Source organism: Micromesistius poutassou (assembly GCF_964030765.1).
Source record: "Micromesistius poutassou genome assembly, chromosome: 2".
In the NCBI taxonomy this organism is placed as follows: Eukaryota; Metazoa; Chordata; class Actinopteri; order Gadiformes; family Gadidae; genus Micromesistius; species Micromesistius poutassou.
In genome coordinates, this window is record NC_140272.1 from 16,719,205 (window position 1) to 16,732,339 (window position 13,135).

The following is a 13,135-nucleotide window of genomic DNA, read 5'->3' on the forward strand; positions in this document are numbered from 1 at the left end:
CTTTTTCCTGCCATTGCAACTCAGGAAGTTCGCCATTACAAAAATAATAGGCTAAACGGAAATCGAAAGTGTTTTGCCAGAACGTGACCGTTGTACCATACCTACCACCTTTTAAAATACATTTAAAATAAGGGCATTATCTAGTCAATGGAACAGGCAATAACATAACATCTTCCTTGAATTACAACCGGCATGTGATGATTTGAATAACCTTAAGCTATGCTGTCAAATTCTGAAATAATATAGACATTGCATTTGAGAATATATCCCATGATTATTTATTTTAATATTTCTGTTCATTTTACATTTTTCACTTTATACTGTGCCACTATAAAATAAAAACATTTTACCACATTTCTGCACATTTCTAAATAACCTATATTGGGCTTATAGTGTGTGTAGTATTTACTAAATGGACAAAAGGCAGCATGAAGTTAACTTCTTAACTCTGTAATTTACAGAGAGGAAGTGTGTGTTGGCACACACTTCAGGGTCTTGGTTTGCTTCCGTTGAGTACAATGCAGGGCTACAGCTACATGGTGAAAATCATCTATGAAACTTGTGAGTTTCCCTTAGTTGTTTCCACTAACGTTTAAAGGGAAGTTTAAAAACAGAAGTGACCGTCTAGTTGACTGATGGGATCTCAAATTTCTCATCCACACTATACAAAAGTTCTCATGAACCATGGTTATTACTTTAATTATGCATTTTCAAATAGACATCAGACACTACTTTTGTTATTCTCAGACACAGAACAACACAAGGGAAAGAGACAAGAGGGACATAAAAAAAAAAATACTCAATCACATATGGCAGGGGTCCTAGCATTGGCATTTAACCTTTTAATTCAAAGTTAAAAATGTAAGCTCTACACTAAATTGTGGATATTTTCTAAATGTTTCACAAGACATAAACCAGGGTGCTAGTTGGTTTGTAAAACAGATGAAGAAGTGATACATTATCTGAAATAAAACATAAAAAGGTAAGAGGTTAGTCAGTACACATGGAAGGATGTGTCACGCGTGTATTTCCTTTTGGGGGAGAGGTGCTGGAAGCTGTATCGAGCGAGTCGTGATACAGTGGCCGTCTGGTCACCACGCCAACAGCCAGACCCCCCTGACAGAGAAAAGTCCTAACAAAAGACATAGACTATTTAAACTAAAATACTTTACGTTTTGTTGGATATGCATGTAGTAAAATGAGATCAGCCAGTAGATTCATTCATTACTTGATCCATTTAATGCCAATAATCAGATTCTACTTTTATGCTACCCTACAAGTAGTAAGTGTACACCATTGGCCTACATTATAATTACCATTACAGCAATTATCTAAAAGTATTGCTATGTTTTATCAATAAATAAATAAGTAGCACTCTCCAACTGCGACCAAGGATCATTGGTCAACGTTTGCAACGTCTTACCATCTCAGTCTGCGAGAGGTCAGGGGTTTTGTTCACGTTAAGACTGCCTCGTAGATCCAGATTGTCAGCCTCTGGTACTGTGGTCTGGCCCGTATTGGCCCAGCCTGACAGACAATGCTAGGGCAGAGCAAAACACTGCATGCCATTAGAATCCATCAAGAACATGTCCCATTGGTCAAAGTGATAATACTCTTGATCAAGGAATGAATATGTCAAAGGTGACCAGAAACTCCTACAAGTAGAATTAAGAAATAATGATAATAATAAAAACATCACTCACTGATGGTAAGCCCAAACTATCAGATGGATCAAAACTGCACCGGCGATGGGCTTTATATTTATATGCTGGCCCGATTGTGGAGCGTGGGATGCTGACCCTGATTAAAGAAAAAATAAACATCTCATCAGGCAACAATGTTATTAGATCCATTGGACAACCATACTTATTATTCTATTATAACTGGATTGGTTTGTTATTTGTGCCAATAATGTTAATTGCATTTCAACTTTATAGTCAGGAATCTACTTGGATAAGTTCAGAACACCCCGACAAACAATCTGAGTGCTGGAGTGAAAGCAACATTTAATGCAGATTTTTGAGAATGTAGGAAATCATCAGGTAATAGTTATTCCCCGAAAAAGAATTACCCTTGTTCAAAACATTGTCGGGCCTTGCAGAACATAAATAGAAATGGTTGCAAATGGGACCAACTTTTGGCTGTGTATGTTAAGTATGTGAGTTAATGTGTTAAGGTAACTACCATTTGGTCAATTAATCTGTGTAGAGCCTAATGAGGCCAAGGTAAGATATATTTATATCAGGTGCTAATGTTCAGGATAAACTCCCACCAAGCTTATTTACATTACCTGACTAACGCAGGCTCTGTGGCAGTATGGGGAATAGTGGATTTGGGTCTTCTGCACACTGGACAACATTCATGAGGGTCCAGGGGGACCGGGAATAGTCTGCTGTTGATCCTGTAGCAGAACGTACCTGGAGAGAGGAGGGGCCCAAGCACACAGCAGCACACTTCAACTCTGGCTCCTGGTGAATGAAGGAATGACTGAAGGAAGGAATGACTGAAGAAATGAATGAACGAATGATGAAAGTTAGGAAGGAACGATCCACTGAGGTAAGGAAGAAAGGTAAAGGGAGCCAGGAAGAAGGGAATCCATCGAGTTCCAGCACCCAACTTACATTGATGTGCGTCAGTGCTGCTCTCTGTGTTTTCCCTGTCCGTTAAAAGCAGCTGGGCAGATGGGCCCTCCTCCAACAATCTACTAAGCAGACAATAAAAGAGCCAATATACAAAGGTATTCATCTCTGAAAACAACATTGACCTCAAGTGGCATAATCAGGGACTAGTCCAATCACTGTTACCTTACAGGCCGACTAGAGACGCATGCGTCTTTATTCGTGGATCGAAATGTACGCAGGTTATCGAAGAACTCCTCAGAGCGCTCCATCAAAGAACTTTCCGCATCCAGGACTCCTAGGAGGATAATCGTGCATTTGTATGCATATGTACATGGATAAGCCAGAGATACCACAGAAGAGATCCATGAAGAGAAGGCCTACCTGCTATCCAATCATATCCAAGTAAAGGTGGCACGTAATGGTGACTTTCTGAGTGAGTCAACTCATCCTGTTCCGGAGAATGGGATGTGACCCTAACCTCAGCCGGCCTCTATAAAAACAAAAACAAGGTATGTATCGTTTATATTTACATATATGTTCTGATGTTATGTGTACGTTTTTTCAATTTTAAGAAAGGGCTATGAATGGTGGAAATGTCTCAAGTGGCTATGTCGGATGTCTATAGCACCATCTAGTGGTACAAAAGTACAACAAAAAAAGAGTTTGTACTCACCCGTTCCATGTCTCTATCGTGACGTAGTGGTGGTTTATTGACTGACAAAATAGCAAAAATATCATTATCTTGTCCGTTTAGAGACAAGGGTGTACAATTTACAGTGAAGTGAATTCATGGTCATAAAATCATCATCAAAACATTTAACAGAATTTGAACAATGAGCCATTCGTGCTATTTGAATGCATCTCTGTAAATAGATGATTCATCTGGAGAGGGCGGTGTCTCCATTCATGACCTCACCTTCTCTGCTTTGTGATGCCATGGTTTGATTTAAAGTCAGGTCCGCAGCGAAATTTACGGCATGTTTAGTGCGATCCGTTCTTACAGGTCTACGAAATCCCTTAATAAAGCCAATAGCATCTTCCCCCGTGTCCATGGTCTATACCGCCAGTGTGATGGGTGTCGCCAACTTGCTGCAAACTTTCGCTCTGCTGCCTCAACTCGTTCAACTGACTATTATGTTCTCGAATCGTCAATCGACCAAAGGAGCAAAGTAACAGAAAGATGCATTGTGGTATATTTAATTTGAAAAAGAAGGCACTTCCTCAGTTCCATAACAACGCAAGGACAACATTGACGTGATTGGCCAGAAGACGCGTTGTACCCAGAGTGCAACACGGCCGTCATAGGTTTTAAAGTGGTAGATTCCGGCTGATTGTGGAGTTGGACGTTTGGTTGTTAAACGTTTATTAACGTTTATTTATTAACCACGGTCCATTTTTTTAATCGTGTACAAATCTATAACAATGTATTCCACCAATCGTTTTGAACTCACTGTCTAATTTACTAGCTAGTGCTTTCTATGCACGTGTTTACCTAAGTGCACATCGTCATTTATATCATAGTCTTCTACTACGGCAAAGTACAAACTACAAACAAATAATTTAATTACTTGCTCAATGTATGAATATATATCTATATATAAGTTATAGCTACAGTATGTGACGTTTTTATTTCGACAGTCCTTTGAATTTGCAGGAAATTAAATGAACCGCAGAGGGCGCCGTTTCACGCGAGACTTCTCTCCTCCCCTGAACAGCGTCAGGTGAAAGCCAAACCTCTGGTAAGGTTTCGCCTCTGATTGTCTGCATGAAAGTCAGTTAGAAATTTTTACAAACAATCAACCCATTTCACAGAGGTCTCATCGTAGGACCGACACAGGTGTCAGTCATAACCCATGGTCAATGGACGATGAAAGTGTGAGTGACACCTGTGTTTATACGATGATGCCTTTGGAAAAGGCTGGGTCTGGATAGATTGGCTGGCACCAGCCAGGTAGCAGTATCAATTAGGTTTTTAGATGCAGATTCTTATTGACCTACATTATAGCGTACTGTAGGCCTATAATAGATGGCTATACATTGTATACATTAATATTGGTTAAGTGAACATAAGAAAAAACAACCAGCAAGATCTGTTAGATCATCAACGTCCTTCCCCCTCAATAAAGAAATAAAAAGAGACAGGCCGGCAGACAGTCACTGTTTTCTATAGCAAATGAAATAATTGGTCTATAGGCCTGGGCAATAAAACAATAAATTATCTTAGACTTTATCTTAGAATTAGACTTTTGATCAATATCAACATAAAACATGTTCAATATATATCGATAAGAGACTGGACCACCGAATCTAGCAGCTGGGTTTGTTACACAAACACGGTTCCATACTTCTTTACAATATTTGAGTGTTTTTCATTGTTGTATCGACATTTGAGTATTCATCAATGAAGAACAGTGGAAGGTCGTATTAAGTGTTAAACAGAAGTGTTTAAATCCAGCATGGTAATTCCTAGTCTGATCAATAGTTATCGATATCGATCAATATGATCAAGTTATATCGTGATATGTCTTTCAGCCATATCGCTCAGGCCTATAGGTCCTATCATTAATATTGTGATATTGTGCAGTAACTTCTGTTGACATTAAAACAAACTCGGATGATATAAATTATATTAATCAGGTGTTCATGGTATGATGGTAAAACTATTATTATTTTAGGCTATGCTAGCCAACTGGTATCACATAATACACAGATCAAAAGGCATATTCAAATCTGTGCAAATCCTTTAGGATGTATTTTACTTTTACAGTGCAGTTGACACTTGAGTAACAAGTAAGTAGCCTAAGAATACAATCATCTTATAAAAATCCAAGGCAGAATTGCAGGTCAAGAAATGTGTATCTCAACAAATGCAGTACAGCCTACAGTAGCAACCAAACAGTTATGTTAAGTGCACAACTTTTGTTGCTATGATTAGTCGGTTGCCGTTGTGTCATTCTCCACAGGATTCTAAGATCCGATGCGACTTTGAGACAATGCACACATAAGTAGGCCTGTGCTGCATGCTCTGCTGTGCCGGCAGATAAGCCTTATAGTTTATCTAAAATTAAACCTGTCCGTCCGTGGCGCCACTAATCATAGCCCTGCAGGTGGCGGTGGGTCACGCTATATAATGATATGCATGGACTCCTGTCGACCGAGCGGCGTTGTGTAGCCGCGGGGGCGAGCGGCTGCTCTGTATTCCAGTCACGTCACATTTGCATGGCGAGCTGTACGAGCCAGTTCGCTGTGATTAGCTGACCGCAGTTGTGCCCCATTATCATTAAATGGTGACAGTCATGAAGCCATATACTCCTCTCTGTCTGTGTAATTACTCAGCCACTGTTGGGGCTCCAGGCAATTACAGCATGCTGCCGGAATGCCTCATTGTTTATTAAGGCAGTGATAACCAGGAGCACAATAACAAAAACATAAGAAAGTGCATTGCTTTTACGATATACAAACGTGTCATTATGGGTCCGCTCAAAACACAACGTTGTTTCGTTTTTTTTTTTTTCAGTCAATGATTATTCTTCCCATGTCACCATAGTTATGGGAATATGCGCATGGTGCAGGGTGATAATCTCTCAGTGGAGCCTGAGAGCTACAACTTTGATAGCAGTATTAATGGGAAGAGCTAGGGTACGACGGGAAGAACTAGATGCAGCACCAGTACCAGTAGCCTACCAGTACAATTAGATGCCTATCTCTATGCTTGACCTTACCTGTAGAGGGCAGCATTTATCTATACAAACTACTTGGGTGAGATATTATCAAAGTGTGATTCAATCATTAAAGACTATATTTTATTTCCTGCGAAGGAATCACACTTGCGATAAAGTGTCACTTGATATTAACATTCAACAAAAAAGTCCCAAAACACCCATATACAATCCTATACAAATACGTGCCCATGGTCCAAGGGGATGAACGAAGGAATCTCCATAAAGCAAAACCATGCTGGGTGTATGTGAGGAGGCGAAACCATAGCCTCTTTATCTGACCTCAGGCCCGGTGCTCTGTGGCATCTCCTCGCAAATAAACTGTTGTTACAGCGGGGTATGAGATCATACCACCACCTTGCTGACATCGGCGAAGGAAAAGAACCCGTAGCAAAGCAATGCGTCACTCGCGGTACGCGTTTTGCAGGCCCTCAAGCGTGCATCACGTAGGCCTACACGCGTCAAAACAGGTCTGTTCGTATTTAAGTCTTTGCGACCAGGATTAAAAGGTTGTACTTTGATTTAAAATAACACAAAAATAAAATCCTGCAGATCGGATAACATTGCGGCAAAAGCATAGCAGCAGTGGAACAAGATGAGCGATAGCAGAGGGCGATAGATCAATCGTGTGGGGGGAGGGGGGGGGGGGGGGTTCTGAGGAGGGCGCTGCTGATAAAGCAATGGAAGAGGTCGATTGTCCCCTGCTGCTCCTGAGATAGCAGTGGATGCCATTAAGATAAGGGGGGGGGGGGGGCAAAGGGATGTCCTAGCCGTCGCAAACCCACTATGACACTGTTGCTGTGGAGAACAGCTTCAGCAAGGATTTGCCTCATGTCCTCAAGTTCACAGGTCAACGGCTAGAGAATATCGCAACACCTGGGAGACTTTAGTGATGTTTGATCACTCAATGTTGGTCCATGCAAGTGGCTCAACAAACAACAACAAACTCGATTGTGGTTTCACTATTCACATGGAGTACCTGAAGTTCACTTCTAGACATACAGCTGAATAACTTGATGTTGATTTATGCAGATCTCTGAGGAAAGATGAAAACAATACATACAACATTGATTTTAGACAACATAGTTTCAGAAAGTGAAAAAAAAAAACATTTTTCTCATTAGTGCCATTAAACTCCATGCTCATTAAATCGATTGCCACATTTATTTCTAGAGACCAAGGTCAACCTTTGCATTAGATTACATTATTTTAAAGATAAAATCACTGTCAAATGTGGTTTCCTGGAAAAGCAGGCCACATATACTGTCTAGCAATCTAAAGAGTGATTGGATTGATTGTGATTGATTATAGCCAAATTTGCTTATTATTGTTTCCCAGAAAATCAGGTACTTATGGGCAAGTTTAAGTTTTTAGTGAGAACAGTAATTGAAGATGGCAGTTACCACATGTCCTCAAAAGTGTTTGCACTCGTCACTTTTTTTCACTCAAATCCTATGGTGTAACAAAGGAAACAATGACGCAGCAGTTCAATGTTACTTTTAGGATACATTTGCAACCTTGGGGAGCCTGAAACGCTCTTTAAAGCCCCAAAAGGGGGCCGTTTGTTTTGACGCTGTGCCTAATGGCCCATGCGCCTCTGTGGGGCTTTTTAAACACATGCGGTGAATCAGGCGAGGCGGGAACACGCCAGTTAACCACGGTGTTAATGGCGGACGGTGTATAAATGTGTCGTGTGCCACAGACCTGACAGCCAGTCCGTGGGGACGAGTAATGTGGTGAAGCTTAACAGGCAACAACGCATCGTTCTCAGCTCTCTCTGGCAAAGATAAATCAATGCCTCTCTCTTTCACCGGCTCTTTAATGCTAAGCAAGATGCATGGTTGCATAACCAAAAGACTTAATATATTTCGTTTTTATGTGTTTTTTCTTGGTTCGTGGAGGTTATTGCAGGCATCTCCATGAACCTTTCCATGGGAGATATGAAAGTGCCATACAATACGCTATGGGATATGACAATGGTCAGATGGTGGCGAAGTTCTGCAATTTTGATTGATTGATTAATTTTATTTGACCATTTTGATATAAAATATGAAAGCACTCTGTGTCATACATTGCAATACATAAATCAAGGTCTACAATGTTGTTAAAGATTAGCACAGTAGGCCTTCTGACATTTATTTTTACTTCCATATCATATGTTTGTGATTATTTTCATCATTATTTAACTAATAAATCATATAGCAAACCAAGGATCACCTGTGTCTTAGATCGTGTCAGATTTTCTGGATCAAGGCTTTTAGCAAGCTCGGGCCACCTTGTGCAACAAACAGTATTCACCAGCCTAAAGCTTTCAAGGCTGCTGTCCAGGGCCACATAATCAGAGACTTTGAAGTATTTATTAATGGTCTGTGCAAGCACAAGTAGGCCTATACACTGGGTTATGTGTACCTCGCAATAATCCAGTGATTGACTTTAATATTTCATATCAGAGCAACAAGGCTTTGGCTTTTGCAGTGCCTGGAGTACAAGCCCTACTCAGAACACAAACACAATTGACAGTGCACACAATCAGAGTTGACAAAGTGTTCTGGTAAATTATCTTTTTATCTTTAATAAATGTTCTCTCGATCTGTTTATGAGGATGACACAACAAAGCATGTTAGTAAAGAGAATGAAACATGATCGCCTAGCATGCATTTGCAACAAATGTTACTATTACTATTAACTTATTTTTATATAATATAAATGTCCACATCTTCTTCTTACGATTAACATGATGAATAAAAAAGACCCAAAAAAATAACTTTAATAATGTCCAAAAAGTTTGAATAGCCACTGAAGCATTAGCACCACATTTACAAGTTGCCCATGCCTGATAAAAGACTTAATTATTTCATGGTTTACTGCATTTGCTCTTGGCTCTATAGATTAAGAGCTCATATATATTGCAATATATTAGAATAGTCTCCCAATATTGAATCTTGAGGACAATTTTGAGAAAAAAGTTAATATAATGGCATGAGCGAATGGCTTGGCGAAACATCAAATTAAAATCAGTTTCCATTTTCCATCACAGCTATTAAAAGTAATAAAATAATCTTTGTTAAACTTTGATAAAAGAGGCATTGAACCTTCATTTTAGACTCCATTGGTGAAGGGACACGACTACATTTAACAAGGAACATCATGATTACCTACATTGTTCTCTGCTGTTGAACACAACCATTTAAATACGGTGTCTCTAGAGGTTTTGAAACTCTGATGCCAAACCTCCGTCGACGCCACAGTCATTGTTGCTTAGCACACCGTGGTAGCGGGCCAAAGTTACTGGCACTCTCCCTCTAATAGCAGTTCATTAGTCTGCCCAATCAGGCTGATAATTACTCTGGGCCGTGTGCCATTTGTAGATGACACAGGCCCGGGTTCGTCTTATCCACCTGCTGCTTCCTCACTGTCTTCCTACGAAGACCTCAAAGATGATGAAGAGGAGGAGAGAGGCATGCAAACAAGAAACAAGGCTGTATGATGTCTGTCTGATGCTAGTATGAAAACCAAAACCCTGATGGGCCTATGAAGGCTATTGATCGTAGTGTTTCCTGAAGTACGTATTTAAAAATGAATTGAGTGACACACTGTGAACCTGTTCCAGTAAAGACACTTTGCTGATTGGGATACTGTGAGCGTTTTGACAAGTTAATTAAGTGAACGCCTCGGCTTGTAACTTCCTTTGAATAATATAATCTGTTTAATGAAGGACATAAAAATACAACCCAGGGAGATCAATCAAGTAATAAAACCCCCAAAAGCTAATTCACATTTAATGTGTAATGTCCCAAACGCATGATCAAACACATAAATCACGTCGGTCACAAAACACATCCATCACTGTCAAATACTGTGTGCCATCACGGCCCACACCTGTTGTGCATCAAGACTTAATTACAGCAGAGAGCTGCTAAGAGGCCTGAAGCTGCACCTGGTGGCCAAACTGTGAACAACACAAACAAGATAACCATCACTCAGCTGGCACCAACACAGAACATGTAGTCTAAAATGAACATTTCCACTCATACTTTTAAAGTTAAGGTTGACATTTGTCAAATGTTGCCTGCTATAATGACATCACATCAATAAGATACCTTAAAGATAGAGAGAAAAAATGCCCTTCGAACATTTCCTACGAGAGTGCTTAATACACTATACTGTTGATCCCCTTTTGTGGTAATCCTTTAAGTGCATGATTTATGCTCTTGTTTCTCCAGACTTCCTCATTCATGCCAGCTTGTGTGTAGCATAACTTTCCAAAGCAGCTGGAGGCCTCCACTACCAGTGCTACAGAGGACCAGATGGTTACAGCAACATGCCACTCCTACACCCTGCCAACACCACCACCCCACCCCCACCCCCACCCTGCTTGTACAGCACTACTCTATGCCCACAATGCCAAAACCCTGGGATATTATCCTAATCACTCTTGCAATCAATCACCCAATAAGCATCTTGCAACTCATTCGCTCTCTATCTCTCTCGCTTTTTCTCGCTTTCTCTCTCTCTCTCTCTCTCTCTCTCTCTCTCTCTCACTCTCTCTCTCTTACTCTCCCCCCTCTCTCTCTTTCTCTCTCCTTCCCTCCCTTTCTACTCTCTTTTTCCCCTTCTGCCCTCCACTCTCCTCCACTCTACCTCCCTCCCTTCCTCCCTCCACTCTCGCCCTCCCTCCCTCTCCGAGGTTGCCTCCCTCGCTCCATGAGCAGCCCAGTAGACACACACACACTGTGTATTGCATCTCCCTTCCATCCAGCAGCACAGTCTCATTTCTCCACACACCAGCTCTGAGTGGAAGCTCAGCAGGGGTGTCTGGGATAACCGCACGGAGGCTCTGGCGACGACTCTCTACAATCCAAAGATAAAGGTAAGCGCTGATTCTCAGGCTCTTTGACAGTGTGCGTGTATGTACATCTATAGGAAACAAACAATGTTGAATGATCAGCCAACTACAATATGATTGTATACCATTTCAAACACACACACACACACACACACTCTCACACAAAATGATACACACACAAATTAAGTGGTGGATTGGATTAAAGGTACCGATTAAGAATAATTTAAAATAAATTGTAGTCTGAATGTGCATTTGTAAAGTTGACACATAGTGGAAAGACAAAACTTTATGTAGTGAATCACTGGATGAGATGAGCTGTGTTTTGCAATGGCTTGTTCCTGGTGTCTTTGATTATTGGCTGTACATAAATGTAAATTATGAGAATATGGACGGAACAGAGCAGGTCACATTGCTGACCTGTCACAGCCAGTGCAATAAGCCTTGTCTTTGTGTACGAGTTACTGAATCAAGAGTAGTGACGTGGAACTGACCAAAAACAATGACTTGTAATCCTACCCGGAAAATACAGTTAAAGCAGCTTAAAGTATTTCCGTCAGTACAAATGTCCGTTATTATGTACAGCATAAACGTTGACCCACAGAACTTTCAAACCACCACACGATTTCCACACGTCTTGGCACGTCTGTATTTCTCTCTTTTTGTAAATAAAAAAATAACTAATCAATCCTTCATATATAATTCACTTGTGCTATATTATTCATGTGTCATGAACAGTAAATGAACTACGCAGTGTTTTCAACCGTACATAACCGAGACGCCACAAGAGCCAATCTGGCATAGTTCACTTTTCCTTCCTCTGCTTCCTCGCCTCCTTCCTCTTCTTCTTCTATTCTTCTTTGGCTGTTGTTGCATCTCATATCCATCCCTGAATGCCTGTAAGCGACTCCTCCTTCTCCCGACCGGTGTCACCGGGTGTTTAACCCCCTACCCCCCCCCCCCCCCCCCCACCCCCCCCATTGCCCGAGCGCACATCCATCATGATGGGTTGGCGACACACATGTGCCCATGTGTATTCATTGGTAGCAGCTGATGGCCGGGGCGTCGGTGGTAGTGGTGGTGGTGGATAGTGGCGGGGGTGGGGTTGGCGGGGGGGGGCAAAGCAGCACGAAAGCGTCGATTTACCGCCGCGCCGGTCGGCAGGGCCCCGTAATGACAGAGCGATAGGCTGCTTACGGAGGGAACAGGTGTTCAGGAGTGACGAGATGCCATGCCAGGCCACCCGAGATGCCGCAGGTGATTGTGGTTTTGTTAGCTCAACAAACACTCATCAGCAATATTGTGTTTCACATGTAAGTAATGATTAAAGGGGAAAAAATCTCTCGCACTCTCTCTCTCTTTTTGTCTCTCTCTTTTTGTCTCTCTCGCTCTCTCTCTCTTTCTCTCTCTCTCTCTCTCTCTCTTTCTTTCATGCTGGAGATTTATTGGTTCTGGAGACAGGGAAGAAAAACACACACACACACACACAGAAAGAAAGAATGAAAATAATCCAATCACCACGCATAATATTTCAAACTGATTTTGGTTTTTGGAGGACAGCGCACTGGTCTGTTTGCATGTGATCATTCATTCCCAAAAACAATGCAATACTTTATATGAATCTGTCACACGCGTCATGATCAACAGATGCAGTCTGCTGATCCAGCCGGACCCAATCTCCTAAATGACAGATGCCGTCCGTTCCCCATGCCTGACGACACCCAGCTCCTAAACACAACCTCGTAGTGTTTCTATGGATCTGACCAACCATGTTCATAGGCTCTGGTGCTGTCGTATAGGACGACAATACAAAACATTTGATTCATCAGTGTCGTGCATTTGTAGGTGTGCAGCATTTCGCATCACAGCGTGCAGCCCACACACATGGATTCCTAGCATCCCTTCTCACTCCATGCCTTCCATGCCATTCCAGAACGCCGGTGGAGGGGAGA

General features: G+C 41.5%; 1 protein-coding gene across 2 annotated transcripts; it reads right to left on the reverse strand.

Moving 5' to 3' along the window:
* Positions 1-393: 393 nt before the first annotated feature.
* Positions 394-3,795, reverse strand: miip (migration and invasion inhibitory protein). 2 transcript variants are annotated; one of them, XM_084464275.1, is made up of 9 exons: positions 3,538-3,795; positions 3,295-3,335; positions 3,003-3,111; positions 2,805-2,916; positions 2,622-2,701; positions 2,291-2,417; positions 1,704-1,800; positions 1,424-1,540; positions 394-1,132 (listed from the first exon to the last, which is right to left on the reverse strand). In XM_084464275.1, the coding sequence occupies exons 1-9, from the start codon at positions 3,671-3,673 to the stop codon at positions 995-997; spliced, it is 957 nt and encodes a 318-aa protein (XP_084320401.1). In that variant the 5' UTR covers positions 3,674-3,795; the 3' UTR covers positions 394-994. The 2 variants fall into 2 exon arrangements, with proteins under 2 accessions (XP_084320401.1, XP_084320400.1); XM_084464274.1 differs by having other exon boundaries at positions 2,622-2,704.
* Between the last annotated feature and the right edge of the window lie 9,340 nt (positions 3,796-13,135).

Coding starts and splice junctions, on each gene's coding strand:
- miip (XM_084464274.1), bottom strand. CDS start 3,673: ATGGACACGGGGGAAGATGCTATTGGCTTTATTAAGGGATTTCGTAGA. Junction 2,705..2,804: donor GTCTCTAGTCGGCCTGTAAG/GTAACAGTGATT, acceptor TTGTCTGCTTAG/TAGATTGTTGGAGGAGGGCC. Junction 1,801..2,290: donor ACAGAGCCTGCGTTAGTCAG/GTAATGTAAATA, acceptor TTCTTTAATCAG/GGTCAGCATCCCACGCTCCA.